Consider the following 27,223-nt stretch of genomic DNA (forward strand, 5'->3'; position numbering starts at 1 on the left):
AGCCTTGGTGAACACATCAGCCAACTGATCTTCACTCCTTGTGTAGCATGGCAAGATGACTCCTAGGATGATCATCTGCCTCACCTTGTGGCAATCAACTTCAATGTGCTTGGTTCTCTCGTGGAACACCGAGTTGGAGGCAATGTGGATAGCTGCTTGGTTATCACAATGCATTGTCATTGGCGTGGCTTGATCAATCTCCAAATGCTTCAAGATGCCTTTGATCCACACCAGCTCGTTGGTAAGCTTCAGCATAGCTCTATACTCAGCTTCTGCGCTTGAGCAAGAGACCACCTTCTGCTTCTTACTCTTCCATGTAACCAAGTTGCCTCCAATGAATGTGCAATAGCCTGTGGTTGATCTCCTGTCTGCTCTATCACCGGCCCAATCCGCATCACAGTATCCAACCACTTCAGTGCTCCCATTGCAACCCATCCATACTCCTTGATCAGGTGAGCCATTGAGATACATCAGGATTCTCTCCACCATGCGCCAGTGATGCTCCTTAGGCACTTGCATGTGTTGACTCACCTGATTCACAGCAAAACAAATATCAGGTCTAGTTATGGTAAGGTAAATCAATTTACCAACTAGTTTTCTATAGAGTTTAGGATCCTGATAAGGTTTGCTGTCTTCAATCTCCCCCTTTCGTGGGACTTTGTAGCCATCCTCCATAGGCATCCTTGCTGTCTTGCCTCCATAAGCACCTGCACCTTTCAAAAGATCAAGTGTATACTTCCTTTGGGACATGAATAAACCTTCCTTGGATCTACATATCTCAATTCCAAGAAAGTATTTCATTTCTCCCAAGTCTTTAATCTCAAACATGGATTTAAGGAACTCCTTGGTTGCTATGATACCTTCCTTATCACTTCCTGTGATAATGATATCATCAACATACACAAGGAGTGCAATCATACCTGAGGGAGTAGTGAGTGTGAAGAGAGTGTGATCTAGTTCAGACTTCTTGAATCCTCGGCCATTAAGGGTAGTGCTAAGCTTGTTGTACCAAGCTCTTGGTGATTGCTTCAACCCATAGATAGCTTTCTTTAGTCTCAACACATTTCCTCTCTTCACTAAGTGTTCCAAGCCTGGAGGAGGATGCATATACACTTCATCCTCAAGTTCTCCTTGTAGAAATGCATTCTTCACATCCATTTGCCATAAGCCCCATCCAAGGTTCACAGCCAAGCTTAATACAATCCGGATTGTGTGTAGTTTAGCTACTGGTGCAAAGGTTTCAATGTAATCTTCTCCATAGGTTTGAGTGAAACCCCTTGCAACCAGTCTTGACTTCTTCCTCTCAACTGTTCCATCAGCCTTATACTTGATTGTGAAGATCCATCTACTAGTCACAGCCTTCTTCCCTTTTGGTAACTCACTCTCATACCATGTATCATTCTTGATCATAGCTCCTGCCTCAGCTCCAACTGATTCCTTCCATTCTTTATCCATCATTGCCTCTTCATAGTTTCTTGGTATGTAGTTCTCATCCAAGTTTACCATAAAAGCACAATGTTCTTCAGGGTATTGAGCAAATGAACACACAGCCTGAGAAGGATGCTCCACAGCTTGGGCATTGTAGTACACTCGCGTGTTTACCCAAGAGGAAGGATCCTTTCTCAGCCTTGTGCTTCTTCTCAATACTGGTTGGTTCTGAACCTGCTCCTCTTGGACACTCGGTTCTGGTGCTTCCGCCTGAGCTTCTACTTCTCCTTGGCTTTGATCACCTTGATTGTGAGAGCCTGAAACACTCTCTTCTTCTTCTTCACTCAAGCCGGCTCCATCCTGACCATCTTCTTGAGTTTCAGATTCCCTGCCCCCCTCACGATCAAGGTGAGGTGACTGATTAGCTTCAACAGGGGCCGGAGAACTCTCATGTTGGTTCCTACTCCCCACATTTGGATCCTGGTTCATCTTGATACCTAGACCTTCCAAAATCAGTCTTAAGGCGCCTGCCTTATCTGATGTTAGATCCTTTAGCTCCTCTTGATTCCTTTCTTCATAGTATCCTCTAGCTTCTATGAACTTCACATCTCTAGAGATTAGGACTCTTCTAGTATCTGAATCATAGCACTTGTATCCCTTTTGTGTTGTTGAATAGCCAATGAACATAGCCTTAGTGCTCCTTGCATCTAGCTTGTTTCTTAACTCTCCTGGTACCAACACAAAGCATAAGCATCCAAATACTCTCAAGTGATCCACTGATGGCTTGTGCTTGTTTAGAACTTCAAATGGTGCTTGATCCTTCAACACCTTTGTGGGAATCCTGTTGATCAAGTAACAAGCAGTAGCCACAGCATCACTCCAAAACCTCTTTGGAACATTTGCTTGGAACATCATTGACCTAGCAACCTCCATCAAGTGTCGGTTCTTCCTCTCAGCTACCCCATTCTGTTGTGGAGTATAGGGACAGCTTGTTTGATGCAAGATCCCATGATGCTCTAGATGACTCTTGAACGCATAGCTTGTGTACTCACCTCCATTATCTGATCTAAAAATTTTAATCTTGGCATTATAATGGTTAGTCACATAAGCTTGAAAGTTCTTAAATGCATCTATCACTCTATCTTTTGATGGGATTAAAGTTAACCAGGTGTATTTGGATTTTTCATCAATGAATGTGACAAAGTATTTATGATTGTCTCTAGATATGCAAGGGGCAGTCCACACATCAGAATGAATAAGATCAAAGCACTTATCATAAACACTAGTAGAGTTTGGAAACACATTTTTACAATGCTTGCCTAAAATGCAAGCTTCACAATCCTTATTCTCAAATAAAACACCTGGTAACATCAAGTTTAAAGCCCTACCATGAGGATGTCCTAATCTAGCATGCCACAAAGCATTTTTATTTAAACTAGAAGCAGTAGTAAACGAGCAATTGTAATTGGAAACAGGATCAAGTTCTTCAAGCAAATACAACTCTCCTTTAGTGATTCCTTTTCCAATCAAGTGGCTGCTCTCAATATCCTGAAACTTTACATCATTAGGACTAAATATAACATTGCAATTCAAATCAGTTGTGCATTTCTTAACAGATAGCAAGTTAGATGTAAATTCAGGCATGTAGAAAGCTCTAGTGTTCTTATCAAACAACTTCAAATTTCCAATTCCTCTAATAGGGATCTTGTCCCCATTTGCAATCATAACATGTCCACTAGTTGGTTCTATATCCTTAATCAGATTTGTATCACTAATCATGTGATGGGATGCACCAGAATCAACAATTAATGGCTTAGTTATACTGCTAGCATTATGACACAGGTTCAAAGGTGATCTAAATGCATTTAGTTCATGATTCATCCTAGCATTTCTAGCAAAGGTGTACTCATGTCTAGCATTTTCATTGCTTTTAACTCTATCCATCCTAGCAATATCAGCAACACAAGGAGATGTTTCTATAATCTTAGCTATCATGGATGCACCAAAGGAGTACCCATGAGTGTTACCATTCTCCTTGAGCATTTTTATGAGAGCATCCATCTCGGATCTCCTGATGAAGTCTTGATCATTGCCACGGATGTTAGGAGCTCCTGAGTATGTCACCAGTGCCTTGCCATCACCCTCACGCCCCTCTCCTTCAGCTCCACGGCTAGATGATCCGGCTCCACTTGTTCCATCAGAAGCATGAGCTCTTGCCTCCTTTTCCTTCATGAACTTCGCTGGCTTCAGATGAGGATGTAGTATCCAGCACTGGCTCTTCTTGTGTCCATGCTTCTTGCAGTGATCACAATTGCCATTGAACTTCCTATCCTCATACTTGCCGTGTGCTGCTTTGTTGGCTTGTGGTATCTCCTCATGATCAGTTCGCGCAGCATTGGCTAGAGACAAGTCTCCTTTACCACCAAACAAGCCAATGGAGCCTTGCTCCTTTTGTATCTGAGCACACGCATCCTCCAGGTCAGGAAGCTTCTCAGCCCTCAACATATGCTGAATCAACCCACTGTAGCTTGGATTCAATGTAAGCAACAACCCAAAGACCTTATCTTGCTCTCTCCTTTCATTTAGCAGCTCTGGATCAGTTGTGCTCGGCCTCAGCATCTCCAGCTCTGACCAGAGTGTCCGGAACCTCCCCAAATGCTTAGTGAACTCCATGTCCTCCTGAGTTAGATCATTCAAAGCTTTCTTCACTTCAAAGACCCGGCTGAGGTTAGAGGTGTTTCCATACACCTTCTTCAATGTTTCCCACAGCTCCTTGGCTGTCTCACAATAGCTGTAAGCATCTAGAATGGCTGGCTCCAACGAGCTATGAAGAGCAGACATCACCATCATGTCCTCTTGTTGCCACTTCTCAGCTTCAGCTTCCGAGACACTCTCCTTGTCTCCTCCTTGAGTAATGAGCTTTGGAGCCTCACCAGATGTGATGTGCTTCCATAAACCCTTACTTCCCACAGCAGTCTTCACCATCCTAGACCATACTAGGTAGTTACTGCCCTTGAAAGTCACCGCAACCTTCATCTTGGAACCACTCTCCATCTTCAACAGTTTCACTTCAATAACTTGTAAAAGACTTGATCTTGAGACTTAGAACTACAACACCAGCTCAAACCCTTCCGTGCCTTGTCTTTACTCTTCAAAGAACCCTCAAAAAGCTAGATAAGACTTCCGGAATGAAGATGTAGCTCCCGGGATGCAGCTTCTTCCAAGAACACTCACACCACTCTCACTTGATCTCTCAAAGTTTCAAGTTTGAATCTTCAAGAGAAAAACGCCAAGAACTCAGATTGAAATCAACCTGGCTCTGATACCATGTGAGATTTGAGTAAAGTAAAAGATAATCTGAGTTTAGATAGGAATAGAGAAGAGATTAGAGTAGATTTGAGAGATTAAGAGACTAATGGAGAATCATTGTGAAAAGTATATAGAGATTGATTTGTTTAGAACTGTCTGATCTTATTAATCATGAGCTTACAGCTTATATAGGTCCATACACATTAGGGTTTCGAAATCATAAGGATAAGAAAGCATGTAGAGTCAAAGATGAGCTGGTGCTTTAGTTTGAATCGGCCAATGATAGTCTCCACACGTTTGAAGCATCTTCTTGATCCAAGACTAGATGCTCTTCTTTTCCAGCTCTTGCCAGCCTGTCCTAGCTGTCAAGCCGCGCCTCCCTTATCCTCTCCAACGTTCGGATAAGGCTTTGGTCAAGTGTAACTTCAAGTCGGTCCATGTAAGTTACCCGGAGAGTTACTTGGCCGCTTTTACCTTTGTACGGCCAATGGTACGGCCTATCCGTCCGTACCATCCTTGTCAGCTCATTCCTTCTCTTAACTCTTTGCTCTCTCTTTATGTTCTCAATTCCTTTGTGTCTTTACCTCAAATGCCTCAACTCATCTCAACAATTATGAGTAGTGAACTTACTGATCCTGAGCTATCTGAACTTTTGAAAACGCTTAAAAGATTTAGAAAGGCAATAGGTTACTCACTGGATGACATCAAGGGAATATCACCCTCTTTGTGCATGCATAGGATACATCTTGAGGATGAATCAATGACTTCTATCGAGCATCAAAGAAGGTCAAACCCTAACCTGAAGGATGTTGTAAAGAAAGAGATTCTTAAACTCTTAGATGCTGGTGTTATTTACCCTATCTCAGATTCTAAATGGGTATCACCTGTGCATGTTGTACCAAAGAAAGGTGGTATCACTGTGATTAAAAATGACAAGGATGAATTGATACCAACAAGAACCATCACATGTCATAGAATGTACATTCATTACCAAAAACTAAACTCCGCATCTAGAAATGGTCATTTCCCATTACCATTTATTGATCAGATGCTTGAGAGACTTGCAAATCACCCATTCTACTGCTTTCTTGATGGGTACTCAGGATTTTTCAAATCCCCATACACCCCAATGATCAAGAGAAAACGACATTCACATGTCCCTATGGTACCTTTGCATATCGAAGGATGCCATTTGGTCTATGTAATGCTCCAGCCACCTTTCAAAGGTGTATGATGTCAATTTTCTCTGATCTGATTGAGGATGTTGTGGAGATATTTATGGATGATTTCTCTGTCTACGGATCTTCGTTTTCTGTTTGTTTGTCAAACTTGTGCAGGGTCCTACAGAGATGTGAAGACACCAACCTTGTGCTGAATTGGGAGAAGTGTCACTTCATGGTCAAGGAAGGGATTGTGCTGGGACACAAGATTTCAGAGAAGGGGATTGAAGTGGATAAAGCCAAGATCGATGTTATGGTTGGTTTGCCCCCACCAAAGACAGTGAAAGACATCCAGAGTTTTCTTGGTCATGCTGGGTTCTACAGGAGGTTCATCAAGGACTTCTCCATGATCACTAGACCTTTGACCAGGCTGCTGTGCAAGGAAGCCACCTTCAGTTTTGATGTGGAATGTCTACAAGCTTTCAAGAAGCTGAAAGGTGAACTCATTAGTGCTCCAATTGTCCAGCCACCTGATTGGGATCTCCCTTTTAAGATCATGTGTGACGCTAGTGACTATGCTGTGGGAGCTGTTTTGGGGCAGAAGAAAGATGGCAAAACCCATGTGATCTACTATGCCAGCCAAACCCTCAATGATGCTCAGATACGGTATGCCACAACAGAGAAGGAGATGCTGGCAATTGTTTTTGCCTTTGAGAAGTTCAAGAGCTACTTGGTTGGGTCTAAAGTCATTGTCTACACAGATCATGCTGCCTTGAGACACCTTTTGGCCAAGAAGGATGCAAAACCCAGGCTTTTGAGGTGGATCCTTTTGCTTCAAGAGTTTGATATGGAGATTAAAGACAAGCCCGGAGTTGAGAATGGTGTAGCTGATCATTTGTCCAGGTTGAGGGTAGAGTCTGGTATTCCTATTTGACGAAGGACTTCCTGAGGAGCAGATCATGGCTATTGAAGCAGTGATAGCAGTTTGTGAGACTGGTAGGAAGCTGGAAGATGTCAAAGCAACAGAAGAGAAGGAACCTTGGTATGCTGATTTGGTGAAATACCTAGCCATAGGAAGAGAACCTTTGAATCTTGTGGGCTATGCCAAGAAGAAGTTCTACAAGGACGTGAAGAGATACTACTGGGATGAACCCTATCTCTACATTCTCTGCAATGATCAGCTTTATAGAAGAGTGGTTGCAAATGAGGAGATTGATGGGATCCTTACACAGTGTCATGGATCATCTTATGGAGGCCACTTTGCCACCTTCAAGACAGTTGCGAAAGTATTACAAGCTGGATTCTGGTGGCCACATATGTTCAAGGATACACAAGACTTTGTCTCAAAGTGTGATTCTTGCCAAAGAAGAGGAAACATCACAAAGAGGAATGAGATGCCTCAGAATCCAATCCTTGAAGTTGAAGTGTTTGATGTGTGGGGTATTGACTTCATGGGACCATTTCCATCATCTTTTGGAAACAAATACATCCTTGTGGCTGTCGATTATGTCTCCAAATGGGTGGAAGCTATTGCAAGCCCCACCAATGATGCTAGAGTTGTAACCAAGATGTTCAAGAGCAACATCTTTCCAAGGTTTGGAGTCCCAAGAGTTGTGATCAGTGATGGAGGTTCCCACTTCATTAACAAACTGCTTGAGGGACTTCTAAAGAAGAATGGTGTGAAGCACAAGGTGGCAACCCTTTATCACCCCCAAACAAGTGGCCAAGTTGAGATTTCTAACAGGGAGATCAAGTCTATCTTGGAGAAGATTGTGGGGATCACAAGGAAGGATTGGTCCAATAAGCTCGATAATGCACTTTGGACTTATAGGACAGCGTACAAGACACCACTGGGCACCACACCTTTCAACCTAGTGTATGGGAAAGCTTGCCATCTGCCAGTGGAGCTTGAGTACAAGGCACTATGGGCAATAAAGTTGCTGAACTTTGACATCAAGAGTGCCAAGGAGAAAAGGATTTTTCAGCTACATGAGCTTGATGAGATAAGAATGGATGCTTTTGAGAACTCAAGGATCTACAAGGAGAAGACTAAAGCTTTCCATGAAAAGAATATCCTGAAGAGAGAGTTTAAAGAAGGAGATCAAGTTCTTCTCTACAACTCTAGGCTGAAGCTATTTCCAGGAAAGCTTAAGTCAAGGTGGTCAGGTCCTTTCAAAGTCAAAGAGGTTAGGCCATATGGAGCAATAGTCATGTGGAGTACTGATGGAAGAGACTTCACAGTCAATGGGCAAAGGGTTAAGCTCTACATGGCTACTGCACCAGAGGAAGATGGGGTTTCAACTCCACTGTCTGACCCTACCCCGGCCTAATCCAAAAAGAGGCAAAGTCAAGCTAGAGACTTAAAACAAGCTCACTTGGGAGGAAGTCCCATGCGTATCCTTGTATATATTGCATTGATATTTTCATTTTCATCTTATAAAAAAAAAAAAAAAGGAGAGAGAAGTCGTGTGCAGGTGCTTGATCGATGCAGGTTCGAGCAAAAATCGTGCGTGGGAGCGACCTCTCACAGCGACACTTCAAAGTCGCTCCAGCTGGGAGCGACGTTACGGGGGCGACACCTCGAGGTCGCTCGGCTTAAAGACGTTTTGTGCTCCAAAAACGCTCTCGGAGCAACCTCTCAGAGCGAGCAAATGAAGTCGCTCCAACTGGGAGCGACGTTACGGGAGCGACACCTCGAAGTCGCTCGCGTTTTCGTCGTCACCTCAAAAACTGGCTCGGAGCGACGTCCTAGAGCGACACCTCGAAGTCGCTCCAGCTCCAGAGCGAGGTTTCGAGAGCGACACTCCAGAGTCGCTCGCGTTTTGGTCGAATCACGACGCGAGAGAAGGAATCGGAAGCGACCTCTCGCAGCGACACCCTCACGTCGCTCCCGAACCGGTCCAGGTAAGTTTTCTGACTCTAATTACTTCAAGTAAACCGACCCTAACCACCCTAGACCGAACCGGACGACCCTAAACCTACCCCCAGCCCCCGCGAATCCATCTCTATCACTCTCCCCTCCTCTCACAAACTCTCAAACTCTCTCAAACTCACCCACACCAAAAATCCCAAAACTTTCTCAATTCTCACCCAAATCGACTAGTTCTTGTTTCTAAATCCAAGCTTTCGCCCCTGTAGCCTATTCCTCACCACCCATTCACCATTTCTTTTCATCCAAAGCAAGTTTTTAATTTTTCAGGTGAAAATGGTTAAGAAGACAAAGGGAAAGTTGGAAGCTGAGAGGCAAGAAGCTGAAAGACAAGAGTTTGCACTAAGAGGAAAAACTTTGCCCTGCGAGCCAACTGGCTCAGGGACGCAGAAGACTGTTCGATAGCAGACTTTGGCTGCAAGGAAATCGAAAGAACAGGAGAAGAGGGCAGGAAAAAGTGTAGCAGTTCCCATCCATGAGGAAAGTGAAACTGAGAGTGCTGATGAGCAGGCACCTACGAAGAAAGCCAAGATGTCCAAAGGCAAAGGGGTTGCGGTTGATCGAGATAGGGCGAAAACTCCATCTGTAGAGGAGCTGTATGATCACTTAAAGAATGAGGTCACTTGGACTCCAACCAGGTTCGCCGACCTTGATCTGCTGAAGGAGTTGGGTCTTGACTCTGACATTGAAAAGATGCTAGGACATTTGAAGATGCCAAAACTCCTCACCATGGCATATCCTTTCTACAAGGATGTCACTTGTCAGTTCTTACCTTCTCTTGCGGTCACTTACCACGACACCGCGCATGTGAGGCAAGGATGGGGGAAAATCAGTTTCAAGGTCAATGGACGAGAATACAACATGAACTTCAAGGACATTGGGAGAGTCATGGGGTTCCAAGACCTAGAAGACCACTCCCTACCCAAGTGTGAGAACCTTCCCACGGAGCTTTGGAAGTTGATCACTGGAAACAAACACACTACCGGGGCTGACAAGAATTCACACATCCGACACCCGTCCGTACGTTACCTCCACAGGATGCTAGTCCATGCATTCTACCCACGGAAGCAAGCTGGTACGGTTACTGAGGAAGACATGCGACTGCTCTGTCCGGCTATCCGTCCCTACGCCCAACCTGGAGTTTTACCCCTTCCCAGCACCGACATCTATGCTACCTTCGGGATGGTCAGTTTCTTTGTGGGTCGTCTCCAGCACTACAGAGACTGGGCGTGGTCCACCACTGACTCGCGCCCAAAGATGGGGATAGGTGGAATGATCACACCACTGCTCCAATTTCTGAATGTTCCCTTGGGAAAGGACGCAGTGGGACCGAAGTTCATTGATGGCACCTACTTGAGGATTGCTACCTATTTTAGTGGGATGTATGGGAAGGACTACGTCTACCACTACTATTTGCAGGGCAAGCCAGTCGAAGTGGTTCTTCCAAACCGGAACCTGACGAGTTTAGAGATACCTGGAGCTATTAGCTTCAACATACCCCAGGAGTACTTTCTTGGAGAACACGGGCCTCTCGATCCAGTTAATGCTGCTCCATCAAGGAGAAGAAGTGTTCCTACGCGACATGACTCGCCTGTTGCAGACCCTTCTGAGCATATCTATGGACCTCCGCGCTACTACTTCAAGCCACATGACGGAGTTCTTCCCCCTGGAGCTCTTCGTGATGCTCATGACCACATTAGTCGCCTTCAGAGGTGGAACAAGGCTCAGGACAGAACGATAGAAAAGCTGAAGGATAAGTGCAAGGCGCTAAGCAAGACGGTAAAGAAGCAGGCAAAGACCTCAGCCAAATTCATGAAGAAAGTAGCTGATGTCTTAACCAGGGGGGGGGATAGCTGGATGTAGCTCAGCAGACTTCGCTTTCGCGAACACCTCGAACCCCCAGCCTCCACCTCCGCCTGATGCTCTTGGCTTCCCCCTCACTGCTGCGCAGCTTCAGCGTAAGCGGAGGAACCCACCCACTCAACCTTCCATTTCCGGTAACAAGTCCCCATCCCTCGCTTCTTCTGATAGTGAGGACGAGATTGACGAGGTTGAGAGCCAGCCATGGTATGGAGGCTCCGGTTCAGCATCCGGTGGTTACTATACCACCTTCCCACCTGACGACGACGATGCTGGGGCATCAGCCCCCACCTACTATCCATAGGAGGTACTTCTTTCTCTCCCTTGTATATACCATTCCCTTTTTGCATATTAGTTTTCATTTCGGTATCTCTCTCTTTACTTGACAACACAGAGACTGTGTAACTCAAGTTTGGGGGAGGTACCAAGCATTTGATCATGTTTGCTTTGATGTTGTTTCATGAGTCATGCATTGCATACCTATTTGCATATAAAAAAAAAAAAAAAACAAATTCATTTAGTTTGCATCATTTTGCATTTCTAGGAGAGTCTAGGGCATATAGGTTGCATTCACTTGCACTGGGAGCAATGATTTTAAATGCCTTATAAAGAACACTACGTTTCACCTGAAAAGCTATGCACCTCTCGAAAAGACTTGTATGTTTCGTGCCTTGAAAACTCTTCTTGAAACTTGTTGATTGCTGAAACCTACTCTTTGAAGCCAACTACAACCCTATTTGAACTAAACGAACTTAATGCTTCTTGCTTAGGGTCCCTTGTGTACTGAGTCATGGCTATACACACTTGAGTTGTCACATCTTTTATGCCAATCTTTTTTGACAAACTCTAGTGGTAGACCACTCCCAAAAACCTTTCCCTCCTTTTAAGCTTTCATTGTTTGATGAGTGAGGCCTTCTTAGGAAAGTCTTACATGTGCATAATGTTGAGAGTATCGGGAACGACAATGCTTGATCTTCATTCTTGCTAGATTAGGCACATCATTGTCTAGCCATAGATGGGGGTGAGTGTTGTAAAGTTTGATTTGGGAGTTTGAGAAAATGGAAGGAAAAGAGTGAACTCTTGTGCTTAATTGGCTAGTCTTTATGGGATAAGTAGAGAAACTTCTAGCTCAGTTTATGAAAAGTCTTGGCCCCCGAAAAAAAAAAAAAAAAAGAGAAAGAAAAAAAGAAAAAAAGAAAAAAAAAAAGAAAGGGGGCTAGCAAAACTGTTTAGAGCTAAGTTTTGTTTTGAAGTTGAGAAAAATCCTTATGAGATTTCAAAGAAAAGAGTTTTGTCGTGCAAGGTGTTCTTGAGATCTTTTGGTGAGAGATGTGAGTTGGGCTTGACATTTGGGAAAAATTGTGTAATTGTATGTTTGGGAAAAGGGTAGAACAATGGAGATTGAGCATTGTATGCATGAGTTGGTCCCTTTCTTAGATATATTATGTGCAATGTCAAGGCTACTTGTTTCGAGAGTACCACCGTAAAGATTTTATGTTTCGAACCTTTTGAATCACTTGAATAAAAGCCTTTCCTTACCCAAATGACTTGGACCGACTGACCATTTGCAAGAATTCACTAGATGTTTTGTGCTTAATGAATGTGAGAGTTGGTTGATTTGAATGTGTGGATGCTTGATGACGAGTGTAGGGACAAAAGGAGTTGAGATAGGCCTAGAGAAGCTAGAGTGTAATAAGAGAGTGTGCTAATCGTGTTTGCTAGTTGTGTTTCTTTTGGCTATGAGCTCCCACCTTCATACCTCTCTCCCTATTAGTTCTAGAAAGTTCACTTGTGGACAAGTAAAGAACAAGTTTGGGGGAGTTGATATCTTGCATATTTCTAATGTTTTATCCATTCACCCATGTGCATTTTGATCATATAGATTAGGATTTAGCCATGTTTAGGTTGCATTTTGCATACATGAGTCCTTATCAGGTATTGGAGTACCACATGGAGTTCTTGGAGACATTTGGGTGCAATTGGAGTCCAAAAGAAGTGTTTAAAGTGATCATTGGGCGAGCACCTTACCGGAGCGACCAGTCCGGAGCGACACCGTCAAGTCGCTCTGATCTCCCTATCAGAGCGACCTTACCAGAGCGACAGGGAAGAGTCGCTCGTGTTTTGATCACCCGGAGATGCGAGAACGAGTCCGGAGCAACCTCTCGCAGCGACACAGCGAGGTCGCTCCCGAAGCATGGAGCGACTACTCGGAGCGACGAGCGGAGGTCGCTCGCGTTTTCATCACTCGGAAACGCGAGAACGAGTCCGGAGCGACCTCTCGCAGCGACACAGCGAGGTCGCTCCCGAAGCATGGAGCGACTACTCGGAGCGACGAGCGGAGGTCGCTCGCGTTTTCATCACTCGGAAACGCGAGAACGAGTCCGGAGCGACCTCTCGCAGCGACACAGCGAGGTCGCTCCCGAAGCATGGAGCGACTACTCGGAGCGACGAGCGGAGGTCGCTCCGCCTCTTATTTCTGCTCGAACTTATGATTTCTCAAGGGCCTTTTGGTAATTTCATGATGCACGTTTTTATTTTCTAAACCTATGTTTTAATACTCTGTAAGCCACCAGGAGGCAGATCATCTTTGTTCTTAAGAAAAACCACCAAAAAACCTTTGGAAAGTCATCTCTTGAATCAATTGATCAGTTTTGTTATTGAAATTTTGTGTTCTTATATCTATTTCCTTTGTGTTTCTCTACATGATTAATCTGAAATCCAACATGGGTTTAAGAGGAATCATGGAGATTAGTGAGTAATCCCCCTTTGAATTCATGGGTTAGGGAGATTAAGGGTGATTAGGTTAGAGCTAGGATGTTTTAGTGTAGATCATTCATATTTCCTTGCTAGCAGAGTGAACCTAATGCATTTTCTGAGTTGGCCACTCAGTTGTTGATCCTTAGGCATTTCTCACCCGAAAGGTGTTCGAGGAAATGCCCGAGACAACTCTTCCTAGCTTTTAGCATACTTTGCCAAAGACATTTGTTGTTAGAGGTGCTAAGATAGCCATTGGACTTGCTAGTTATGATTACTTTCATATTATTCAACCAAAGACATTTGATGCTTGGATTGTGTTAGTAAATGAACATTCATCTAGACATAGAGTTTGTTTAGGATTGTGTCTAAGCTTAAGGTTGATAGTTTGATTGATCGTTTGCCATCCTTAGTTCGAAACTTGATCACCCGAGGTCTAATCCATATATCCATGAGTTCTCTTTTCCCATAGTTAAGAAAATATCATTTAGTTATTCCTTTTAGTTAGTTTTAGTTAAAAAAAAAACCTTTTAAAAACCATTGGTTGCACTTAGATTAAGTGATTACTTGCATTCTCGGTGCTTTCATATCTCTCAGAACTGGTTCGACAATCATTTATACTACAACATTTGTCTTAGGAGCCTTGAAAACTCCTAACATCAGCTTCATCGTGGAATCCTTATTCGTGGAGCTGTTGATCAATATTGCATGTGTTGCAGGGGTAGTTGATTATCATATCTAATATAATTAGAGATTATATGATGATGTAATGTGTTACCCAATGTTAAAAAAAAAGACATGTAAGGAAATAAAATATGTGAGATGTTACTATATAGACTAAACAATAAATATAAACTTCTAGCTAAATGGTAATTTCTTTATGTCCAATAATTAATCGAATTTTTTTTCACTACGGTAGCAAACCTTTCTATAAATTCAAACCATGGTCATATAGAAGTAAAATCGCTTATTTGCCTTGGTCTCCATGATTTTAGGTATTTTATTTATTTGTCATGTTTTTATGATTTTGATTAATGAATCATCAACTTAAATTATTTTAGACTATCAAAATCATCAACAAGTTCTCTCTTCACAAACATGGATCATCTATTCTCGAGAGTTTTACCACAGATGGAGGATCACCAGTTTGTATGGATACTATGGTACATCTGGAAAGCTAGGAATAATAAAGTTTTCAGCAATTTGGATATGGACCCTATGGATACGCTTAAATTGGCGGAAACAGAATCGACATTGTGGGCTAAGGCACAAGTTGTGAATGACCAGAGGATGCCACCACCAATAATAGATATGATATTGCCGTCGATCCCAGGAATATGGTGTTTCACAGATGGCTCGTGGAAAGAGGGGGTTACTTTTTCAGGGCAAGGTTGGCTTAGTACTTTGGAAGGTTTTAATGGATTGTTGGGGGCGAGGAATGTTCGGGCTAGTCTTTCGCCTCTTCATGCGGAGATGGAAGCGCTACTATGGGCAATGGAATGTATGAGGAATTTACGTCAATTTCAGGTCACGTTTGCAACATATTGTTCTCAATTGGTGAAGATGGTTTCGGAACCAGAAGAATGGTCAGCTTTTGCAAATTATTTGGATGATATCAAGATCCTGAAAGAGAGTTTCACCCGATCAGAGCTTATCTATGTACCACGAACGCACAATTCAAAGGCGGATAGTCTAGCACGCAGTGCTAGAAAGCAATCGTCTTTCGTCGTTCACATGGATGAAGATTACCCGGTTTGGTTTACAGAGTCAGTATGAGTGTGTATTGTTGATGACAAAAAAAAAAAAAAAAAAAAAAAGACTATCAAAATCATTTATTGTGATCTTTTTTAAAAACATTTTGATATATAATTACCCATAAATTAAACATGATAATCATCATTATCTAAAAAGGTTTTATATTATGTTATCCAAAAATAGTATACATCATAATATTTTAAATATAAATATAAATCCATGTATATAGTTTTATGTATATGTGAATGTTTTCAAGTTTATTTTACATAATAAAATATATATTATTTTAAAAAAAATTATCGTATATAAATTTTATTTTTAATATTTAGTTAGTTTAAAAGCATGAAAATATTTATTCTAATGATTTTTGGATTGATAATATATATATATATATATAAAGTTTTGTAAAATTATTAAACCGGCAGATGAAAAACACTTAGTATAAACTATTGGATAAGAAAAACTTGAAATCAATGTAAAATATTTGATAAAAGAGAGAAAAGATTTGTTAAATCTATTAAACTATTAATAATCTCAAAAACCATTTAATTCGAAATAAATTCTTCTTCCAATAAGCTCCATAACCATAACGCTTTTCAGTTTTTAATACAATCGAAGTCTTTGACCAGAAAACTACAAAGTCTAGATCCATTTCCAAAATGTTCGTTGATAGACTCAAAAGGAGAATGACTGAACCTAGTGTGAACCGATAAAACGGTTTAAAATATGCGCATATGACCGATTCTGCATTCTAGAGGCCATATTTGATCATGTTATGCATACTGATATGAAGATAAATACAACATCTCCTTAACTGTCAATGAATCTAAGGTAACATGATACTTCAAATATCTTATAAATTTTCAATGAAAATAAAATTACGTAATTACCAAAAAGGAAGAAAAGATTGCATACACACTAGGCTTATTTGTATCAACCACAACTCGAACGAAGCTAATCCAAGTAGAATCAACAAACCAAATATAGCTATACTTGGTTCTACTTATTGAGGGTAAAGCCTTGGAAAGAAACAACAAGATAATAACCAAGCGTATTAACTTATGAAGAAGCTTATATGATTGATTATGTTTTGTCTAAGTAGGTAGATAGAGTCATATAAGTATCTTCTCAAGCCTAACTAACACATTACCTAATTAGCAGGTTTAGAAGAGGGTATACACCTAACTAGCATAAAACCCAAACTTGTATCAGCACAAGTATCGACCTCAGATTAACTAAACTTAGTAAACGGTGGAGAGCAAAAATCTGGATACAACTCATTTCCACAATCTTTGAACTAACTCAATCCGACAATAAGTACTCTTGGAAGGATATTTTCAAAACAAAACTGATTAAAGATTGTCTAACACAAACGTTAACAAGATAATAGTCACAATCGAAATTGAGACAAAACACTAAAACAAAACTCAAGTCTTGGAAATAACCGAGCTTCCACAATACGCAAAACGTAACCTCTTAGAATCCAAGTTTGGTTCTGCGCCAGTGCCTACGCTTTGCGTTGTACCTGAAATCAAAACACAAAAACCACATAAGATTTCACTAAATCGATCAACCATAGAATACACGAAACAGAAAATGACGAACCTGATGGTATTGTCAGTGCGAAGACGAATCCAGTGTGGAATGGGCCTGTTCTGCCTCATCTTCTTCGCCAGCTTTTTCTTTATCATGAATGACTTGTGCGACGGCTGTTTCATACAATAAAGATACAAATGTCACGAACCTTCGTTAGCATTTTTAAACTAAGTACGATCCAGAGTACGTGAATGTAGAGTTTAAGATCGAATGAGAGGATAGAAAACGTACCATCTTGAAGCCCTGCGATCTTGTTCCTGGGACGGAGCCGAAACGAAGTTAAACTCAAATTCTGATAAAGAAATCTTCCTTATAAAGGGGTCACGGTTTTAGGGTTGCAGTTTTAGATTGGGCCTTTGCGGCCCATTTGTTTCAAACGTAACCCAGTTTTCCAGGGTCCAAAATTTGCATATCGCTGGTATCATTTAGACATGTTCGATGCTTCGATTTAATCCGATTTTGTTATGAACAAGACTCAAATGGCACTCTAGAATTCGTAACACGACTTTTTGGGTAATTCATTAGAAGAATATAGGTGTTGAATATTTCATCACCCAATATGTATGATGAAATACAAATGCAAACGTAAGAGTGAAACACTAATCACATCTTAAACCTGACTAAAAACATGAGCTCCTCAACAAACAAAAACATAAAAAGTACAAAAGATGAGACACTCCAAATGTACATCGTGGCGGAACAATCTCGGACTGTGTTAATCCAATCTATATGCGAGGAATATAGTAGGCAATGGTGATGCAAGCTCTGGAAAAAGGAGTTTGTTCGTACTTGATGTATCATGAAGCAGAGAAAGTGTTACACATGAGGAATGGAGTGTTAGTGACGGTTATGGATCGGTTATGGAAGAGTGACACATCATTCGTCCATTGGTCTTGAGTGATTCCTTTGGTGTCAAGCAATTAGATATGGTGTTATCACAAAACTGAGAAATAGAATATTGTGTAATACGTGGATATATATATGTGGAATCTTGGTGTTGGAGATGGTTTACACACCTCGGACAAGGTCCATCGAGTAAACAGAGCTCAGCCCAATTGACTTAAAGGCGACTTAAGATTAGGTTAATTTGGAGAAAAAAAGAAACAAGTCGATTATAAAAGAAGAACACGACCGAGAAGACTGAGTTACTCTATGTTCATCTGACAAGAAGCCACATAGACCAAACTATAAGTATTAAAAACTATGCCACTATCCTTAAAGCGTTTGTAAAATTAAAGGAATAAAGTATATAATAACCTTAACCAGATTTGAATCCGCCGTATGTGCGGATATATGTTTATTTTAAAAATAATATTTAAACTATTAAATAAATTATCAAGAAATATATTTAATATCATTTTTAAGTATATAATTTTATTTTGAATTTTTTTATATTTGTTGAATTTCTTTTTTTGATGAAATTGTACAAATCTTATATTAATCGTTTACTTTGTTTATTTATTTTAAAATGCTACATCATATTAACAGTTTAATTTTAAACATAGTTTTACATGAATTGTCACAAATTTTATTAATTTTTTTTTAAATTTTTTTATCCTAAAAATGTTTTTATGTGACCAAACTAAATGAGTTAATATTTTAATTTATTTAATATATTATATTTCAGTTTAATGTTTTTATTTTTACTACCAAAAACAAACATAAAATCTTACAACCAATAAATTATTATTTCTTGTGTTTAATAATAAAAATTTAATATGATAATTTCAAAAAGAATTGTGATGTACTATTTAATTTTAAAATTAATACTAAAATATATATAAAATTAAGTCTAGATTAAATATGATAAACAATAAAAATAGCATTATGGAAATATTTAGATTTTCTTAGGAATGTTATTGTTTAGATGCATATTGTTTATTTGTTTTTGTTAGAAAATATCATATATGAGAAAATTTAGGATATTTAATTAAGTTTTTAATTAATGGTCTAACGTAGACTTTTGTATGGCAGATAAAAAATATGAACCTAAATTAATAGATTAGATAAAAATAAGATGCGGATGAGATCCACAGAATAACCGAATAAATAAGGAAATTTGAACTAAAACGGTTCTGATGAACGACTTAGATTCTAATGCCTAAAATATGATTCAGAGATCCTTTGATCTTGTTCTTGAAGCACCCTTACTACTTTATATATAATATATTAAGAATATTAAAAACTGTAACAAAAATAAAAGAAAATCTGGATAATTTGGATCTGAATCTGATGGAATTGTTGTTTTGACAACGGAAAAAGCTCCCTTATGTAAAAGTAAATATCTGGCCAATCAACAATTCGGAGAAGATTGAATTTTATAGTAATTCTCTGAATGATTGGATACAGAAAAACTCAGACACACATGTCTGGAAAAATGTGGCATAAACAAAGAGTAGTGGGTAAAGCACCAATCTCGCAATGAATTGGTGTATGATTTCCATATATTAATGTACAGTTTGACATTCTCAAACTTTTTCTTTTGCTAGCTGGAACCCAGAAAGCAACCAGTATCAAAAAGTTCAATACATATCAAATCAAACCAATAAATGGACATATAATCATTGAACTTATCAAGGATTGAACCTTTTTTAGTTTTTAATATCTTAACGTATTTGATTCAGTGATTTATACGAGTCTAGGTGGGTTTAATTTATATCAACCCACAAATTTATCAACATTGCTCTACTTGATAGTTGTTACCATCGAACTTGTATTAGTATATTTCATTCTAAACCCATTGTTCTTTAGAATATAATTTGTTCCCGGGCCTAATCCCCTTAATCAGGGATTTTAACCGAACCATACTAAAGCTAACCCAATCGATAACTGGCACTGAATCGAAATGTCGATCGTCTAGTCCTCCTTACGAGTTTCAAATCTTTTAGTTTTATTTATAGTATGTTTTGTGTATTTCTCTGCGGATAACTCATTTTGAATACCATAACATTTAAGTATGTCTATAGCTCTGATGATATTATATTTGTTTTTAGAACGTGAACCTTTAAATTCACTTCTCCTTTTATTACCAATCAAAATATCACTTAGATTAATAATAAAATAAATTAATTTTATTTAAAACAATCTGAAATAATTGAAAAAAAAATAATAAAGCCAATTTTAATGATGATAACGCCACTAACTAAACCGTAAACCCAAATCCTAAATCCTAAACCCAAACCGTAAACCCTAAACCCAAATCCTAAACCCTAAACCCAAACCGTAAATCCTAAACCCAAACCTTATATCTTAAACCCAAATCATAGACTCTAAACTCAAACCATATATCCAAACCTAATCCCTACGCCCTAAACTCAAATCGTAAACCCTGAACCCAAATCCTAATATCCTAAAGGTTTGGGTTAATGTTGATGTTGTTTCTTTAGGGTTTAAGATTTGGGTTTAGAGTCTAGATTTGGGTTTAGGATCTAGGGTTTGAGTTTAAGGTGTAGGGTTTGGGTTTATAGTTTACGGTTTGGGTTTAGGGTTTATGATTTGAGTTTAAGATATAGGGTTTGGGTTTAGGGTTTAGAGTTTGGATTTAGAATTTAGGCTTTAGGGTTTAGATTTAAAGTTTAGGGTTTATAATTTAAGATTTAGGGTTTAGTTAATGGTGTTAGCATCATTAAAATGAGCGTCATTATTTTTTTTCAATTATTTTAGATTTTTTTTTAAAAAAATAATATATTTTTTTATTAATCTACGTGGCGTTTTGATTGGTAATAAGAGTTAAAAGTTGACGTTAGGGAAGAACCTAAGTTTTGTTCTCGTTTTTATCATTTTAAATTTTTGATAGCTTTCGGCTTGCACCATAACATATAAACAACTCGGATTCCAAAACACCATGCTACATTTGACCTTGTGGCCATGTAAATATGAGACTATGCAGTTGGCCTCATTTGAATATTCACAAAGCGGTTCATCTGTGCGTTGTACATCTCCTTAGGAATGAGTCCGGTCCTTTTTATAGATTCGGGATATTTCAGGTTTAAAGAAAAAACTAAATTGTAATGGCTTCCATCTAGGAGATAATGCATGCACATATAGTCTCAGTGTGAAAACCGGTTTAGAATATCATTGTGTCTTTTTCGGTCTATTATCCACAAAGTTGCTTTCAGGTTTTTTGACTTGACCCACTCTTTTGAATATCAACATGACAACTCACTTTCAGACACTCAGGCACAACAATCAATCAACCTGTTTATGAGTTAATGATAAATAAATTAAACGTTAACACATGAAAATTCCTATATATGTTTGTATGCATGTGTACACACGCATAGTAAGATTCTAAGGAAACAGAGAAGACAACACAAAGAAAATGAGATCCTCTACTCATAGTCGCCGCGGCTCCTCCCCCTTGGCTGCCTGTTTCCACCCTTCCACCGCCGCTACCAACGAAGATACATCGTCTTCTCTTCCATCACCATCAGCTACATCGTATTTTACCGGCGACCTCCCAAACCCAACCACCACTTGCAACTACCACACTAACGTCGGCGTTTTCTTCCTCTCATGGTCTCAGTCCTTCCTACGCCGCTCTCTCCACCTCCATTTCTACCACTGCAGCTCCGCAAATTGCTATCTCCACTCTCCCGATTGCTACAGCCGCTCTGCTCCATTCACTTTCAGACTAGAGATCAAGCCTCTGACCTTCTGGAGAAAACATGGATCCAAGAAGATATCTAGAAAGCCTGATATTCGAGTCACGTGGGACCTGACTCATGCAAGATTTGGTTCAGGACCCGACCCGGTGTCCGGATTTTACGTAGCCGTCCTTGTCTCCGGCAAGGTCGGTCTTCTGGTCGGAGATTCTCTGAAACAGAGGCCCGAGAGACAAATCTTGGTGTCGAGAGGTGAGAATCTGTTTGGAAACAGAGTGTACCATACGAAAATCAAGATTAAAGGAAAAGTAAGAGAGATCGGTATAGATGTTAAGGTTCATGATGATGCTACTCTCCGGTTTAGCGTAGACAATAAAAAGGTTTTGAAGATTGAGCAGCTTCGGTGGAAATTCAGAGGAAACGCTAAGGTCGTGATCGATGATGTGACAATACAGATATCATGGGATGTATACAACTGGATGTTTGTTGACAAGGATAAAGCTAATCTGGCTAAAGTCCCTGCCGTGTTCTTGCTTCGGTTTGAGAATCAAGAAGTGGAAGGGAACGATGTGTTGATGATGAAGAAGCGTGAGCGGGACTGCGTCGTCTTGGGGAAGGAGAACTCTCGAATGCTGTCGTTTAGGGCGTCTTCGTATGGTCACTGGTCTTCTTCTGTAATGGAGTGGTCGACTTGTAAGGAGGAAGATGAAAGGAGCTTTGGACATAAGAGTTGGTTTTCTTTGGTTGTCTATGCTTGGAGGAAGTAAAATGACTCTTGGCAATAGTTTCTCGAAATCCCACCATGGCTAAAATAAGGAATCCCAATATACCAAAGATTAGGTCAAATTATCTAATTGTTGTTATGGCTTTCCTATAAATTACTTGTGTAGTTGTGTATATTTTTTTAGAAATTTTTTACTCTTATAAAGAGATCCATCATGTGTGTCTATAAACTGAGTATTACCATTAATATGAATAATCGATTTCTATAACTTAATATGATATCAAAGCTTCAGTACTTAGTCTACTTTTTCCGATCTTTTTTTTTTCCCAAATTGAAATTCATTAGGTCTTAGTCTACTGTTTAATACATAAGCCGGCGGATAAAAAATCTTCAGAGACAAGAGCCCAAGGAATAGGCAGCTAAAACCCACACCAGGGCACCTTTCGAACATAACTTTAACAAGGGAACGAGACCACACACTAGGACTCAATAAACTAAAAATAGCAACACCATAGCATACGACAAACAAGTGCAAGAGACTTCCCAAGTAGCAGATAACAATGATCTAGATAAATCGATGTTGCCTTCGGCACGCCATACAATACAATCCACTTGTAGAACCCGAAGACACCGATGCGTCTTCTCAACCCGGATCTATCGCTACCGCCTATGGCCTGGCTAACGATACCATCCCCACTCAAAACCAAGAAACAAGGCTTCACAACCCGACAAGACAGATCACTTCATGATCCTCAAAACTTTCAGATACGGCTTGAACGCACTCTCTGGCGTCCATTTAACAAGTTGTGCCATTTCCGTATTCTCGAACAAACTCCAACATGAAGGTCTCTCCCAACTTTAACTCATTGGTTATACAAAAACAAATTTTCAACTTGTTCACTGGTGAAAGTTGTAACAACGGCCAATCTACTCCATGTTTTTCTAGTATAATCATCCATCTTAGTTATTTGTTTACTCTCTCGCAAAGGGTCATGAAAGCTTGCACAAATTTCAATCATCCATAAAGCACAAAAAAGATTAATCAAATAAACCCTATCAGCTTCCCTTCAGCCTGGCTCCTGCAAGGCAAAGAAAATCAGAGAGAAACATAAGAAATCAAACAGAAGAATCAGAGAGAAAGGAGAGAAAGATTAGAAGAGAATCAGGCTTGGGGAATTAATCCTTACCAACTTATATCAGCTTGGTCGTGTGTAAGAGCTGAAGGTAAGCCATCCGGATAAACACTGGCAGCTTGTTCTGTGATTTGAACTTGATCCTACCTTAGCCTTTTGTTGTGCTACTAAGGCCAGTTGTGAGATAAGCTTTGTATCAGCCGAGTTCACCAATCCTCCTTTGAGTTGATCTAGTAAGCTGTTTAGTCTCTTGTTCACATCAGTTTGTACTTAGTTGTGGTCGGATCCTTTTTGAATAGAACCGATTGACTGATTTGTTATCCAACTGGATCTGTTTGTGCTAAACCTTGTCCGGATCAGTTTTTTCTTAAGCTTGTTCAATTGTGTTTAGGTTAGGGTTCAGATCAGTTTCCTACTTTCCTTTGAACCTCTAAGCTGAAATGATTTCTTGTTGGACTGAGCTGAATAACTGATTGATCATCTTGTTCCATCTGTTCTGTTCAGGTTCAATTGGCCGAAAGGAGTGTGAAGATCAGTCCAGATCCTCGTGGTTGTTTGATCTCGCAGTTCGTGTAAGCCTTGTTTAGGATCAGTTCCAGCCTTTCCGTAGCTGGTTTCAAGCCTTATCTCAAGGTGAGTCTAGTTTTTTTTTGTCGCCGCATAATTAATCTAGATCAAGTGTTGAGCAGATGAGTCAATTCTCCTAGGAGCATCCCCGTTTGTCTTTGTCTGATCTATATGGGAGAAGAAATAGCTTCTGGTTCTTGCTTCTTTTGCTAATGAGTCCGCCCGACCATTCCTACTCCGAGGAATATGAATTAAGCTCACATCCTCGAAATCCTCCTGTAGTTAGATAGTTGATTGATCATCCATGAGTGTGCTGTATGATTGAACCATACTGAATATTCACAGATTGATAAGAAAAGTCTCTTGTTCCTTACTGAAACTTGAGGTGTTTACTTTGTGTAAATACTTAAAAATTATTTGAAATGTTCGTTGCGGTTTGTGTCGAGCCTCCGATTACACGACGAAACGAAAAATGTTTCAGAGAAGATTCAAGCGAGAACATGAAAAATGGAGAAGTGAGTGATGCTGAGGAGTTAGGGGGAGATAGGTGCAGATAGGAGCGATGCCAAAGAGAGAGAAGGAGGCAATGAGCGATGCTGAACGAGAGAGTAAGAAATGGTCGTTGCTGACTAGGAAAGATAGTTATGTGGGTGATGATGGAGTAAAGAGGCATTGGGCGATGCTCAGAGAGCCAACGGGCGATGTTTTCGGGAGAGGAGCAACAGGCGATGCTGACTAGGATATAATATATAGAGAGAGAGGTCAACATGCGATGCTGAAGAGACAAGAGGAGAGAGAGCGAGCGATGTTGAGAGAGAGGAGAGGTGAGAGGGGGATGCTGAGGATAGAGAAGAGGTGATAGGGCGATGCTCATTTCTCATCCCTTGTCCCTGATGGTTTCGTACTTCTCACTTTGTCTCCAAAATTGTTTGAATGAGCTTTTACGAAAGATTTTTTGTAAAAGCTTAGTTTTATGGAACATGATAGTCCATTAAGACAAAACCCAACTGAATCGGAACATGTTAGTCCATTAAGACAACCCAGGTGAATTATCAAAGAAACAGACTAGAACCCCATACATTAATCAGAGGACATTAATCAGAGGATAAGGAAAACTTTCCCTGCTTGAAGTTTTGAAGAGTGAATTTAGTTTTATACCAAACCACGCCAACAACCACCAAATCCCCAATAATATTATATGAAACTTGGTGTTTTTTTGCCTCATGTACAGTAATAAAACCTTTAATTTTAAGGGCTTATTTAGGGAATAACCAAAAAAAAAAAGAAATTAGATTTTTGAGAGGGATGAGAGAGAGATAGGAAGAGAAAAGAGGAGAGAATGTGGGATTTTAGTTAGATAGTGAGTTTTGTTTTTTTCCTTAGCTATTAGGTGCAATTTCTCTAAATTTAAATTATATTTAAAAATAAAAATTTATTATTGTTTTAGATTTTATTATCAATAATTTAATATAAATTTTGATTTAATTAAGAGAAATTAGGCTCTATATGCATACAATAACTCAAAATTAACTAAATGCCCACGACACTGTTGAACTTTCTTAATCTCCATTTGACCCCTACTAATCTATGACTCTAAATGGGAGCATACATGATATTGTGTCAGATGAAATAATGACTGTACGATCGTACTCTATGTATACATATGGTGAGAGAATTATTTCATTTTTTATTAGAATTTTGTAGCAGGTGAACAATCCATTGGTTGGAGAATTACCACTTTTTGTAGAGAGAACAATTTCATAGAGCCATCGTCACGATCTTTGATTTCTTCCTATACCTTTAATGATAAATATCTAGACGACGATGACCTATGGCGGTGATCGATTCTGCTGCAACTGCTCGTGCCCAGTTCTCCTACCTCCTCTGTCGCATGAAAATCTCCTAAGCTCCTTGTTGTTAGGTATCTAAATTTCAGTTCTCCTTTAATAATTGTGTCTAACCTTCCTTCACAATTGAAGCTTTTTCAAATTCCAAATCATAATTGTAGCTCTAATCAGAGGTCACACGAGTCGCTGCATCCGAATAAAATGGCCATATCTCGTGGGTGTCCTGCATGAGTTGAACGGTGAGAGTCCGCTACCGATCTTCCTCTCCTACAGCGCCGTCTTCGTCTCAGTTTTTTATCACCTGATGTTAGATGAATTATCTTAGTCATTTGGTTTGACTTTTATGTTAGCCTAAATTATATTAGTTATCTGATGACAAGATTTGTTAGATGTTAGGTTCTGTTGTTAAATCATATGTAGTTACATTGTTAATGGTCGCTTAGCATGGTGTTAGGTGCTACAACCGATGTATACATTCTTTTATGGTCGCTTAGCATGGTGTTAGGCGCTACAACCGATGTTAGACGTAAAATGCATTGTTAGAGGTTATTATATGGTATTGCCGGCTTACTGTTAGCCCTCATGAGATTCTATTGAGTACATGGAGTATGTGTTAAATTTTTGAACTTGTCCAAGCGAACAATATTTACATTATGTTGGAACAACAATCAGATTAACATAAAAAATTATGTTACTTGTTAAACCAAAAAGATAGATAATATAATTGATATATTATCTATCTTTTGGCTTAAAGGTTAATGGTTTTGTTAAATGTGAGTGACTGACCAATGTTTATCTTATATATGAAGAGTTTTTGTTAGATGATACTTGGTTTGTTACATGCTACAAATTAAGTTACCATTAACTGATAAAAGTTTGGTTAAAATATACAGATGATATTTCTAATACCGATAAACAATACAGATTAGTGTCAGCTAACAAAATGTTTTACCGCTAAATCATAGTGTTATACTTTGGTTTTACAACTCCAGCGGACTTACTATTGCATCAAGAAGCATATGTTCTTAATCATTTGTTAGATTGTTCGCGCATCTTTTGAACAAGCGAGTTGCTAAAGAGAATGTTGCGCTTGAGCTCTTTCACATGTTGTTAATTAAACGACCTTAAGTTCCACCAAAATGCGATGAAGTACAAAAAGATAAAAAGAAGATGCTTTGAAAGAAAAATACAGACCATTTATCTAACACCGGCAAACATCACATATTTGTTTTTGCTAAGCTATGGTGTTATATATCATCTAAAATATTATGCATCCGATAACTACAATGTTAACCGTTATAGTATATTTTATATATAACACAATATATTAGTTGCTACATTAAAACTTATCAATTTCATAAAAGTAAAATACGAAGGTGGATATTACGATTTAATCTTCCAAATCTGTCTCTTTCTTTTTCAACACAAATCCTTTTTACCAGTTTGTGCTCCATAGCCTCCATAAACATCATCGCTTTTCTCTTTTTCTTTTTTGAATCTCAAATTACATATGAAAAATAGAAGGAGAATCGTTAGTCGACCGAAGAGTATATATAT

The 27,223-nt window shown here is 39.5% G+C and overlaps 2 protein-coding genes across 2 annotated transcripts; one reads left to right on the forward strand and one right to left on the reverse strand.

The window, feature by feature from the left end:
• Positions 1–16,460: 16,460 nt before the first annotated feature.
• Positions 16,461–17,135, reverse strand: LOC106386089 (60S ribosomal protein L39-1). The gene is made up of 3 exons (XM_013825982.3): positions 17,023–17,135; positions 16,801–16,904; positions 16,461–16,720 (listed from the first exon to the last, which is right to left on the reverse strand). Exons 1-3 carry the CDS (start codon positions 17,023–17,025, stop codon positions 16,672–16,674), a joined length of 156 nt encoding a protein of 51 aa, XP_013681436.1. The 5' UTR covers positions 17,026–17,135; the 3' UTR covers positions 16,461–16,671.
• A 3,566-nt stretch (positions 17,136–20,701) lies between these two features.
• LOC106386088 lies at positions 20,702–22,334 on the forward strand. Its single transcript, XM_013825981.3, has one exon. The coding sequence runs from the start codon at positions 21,113–21,115 to the stop codon at positions 22,160–22,162; it is 1,050 nt and encodes a 349-aa protein (XP_013681435.2). The 5' UTR covers positions 20,702–21,112; the 3' UTR covers positions 22,163–22,334.
• The last annotated feature ends 4,889 nt before the right edge of the window (positions 22,335–27,223 follow it).

This window comes from Brassica napus, chromosome C8 (genome assembly GCF_020379485.1).
Source record: "Brassica napus cultivar Da-Ae chromosome C8, Da-Ae, whole genome shotgun sequence".
In the NCBI taxonomy this organism is placed as follows: Eukaryota; Viridiplantae; Streptophyta; class Magnoliopsida; order Brassicales; family Brassicaceae; genus Brassica; species Brassica napus.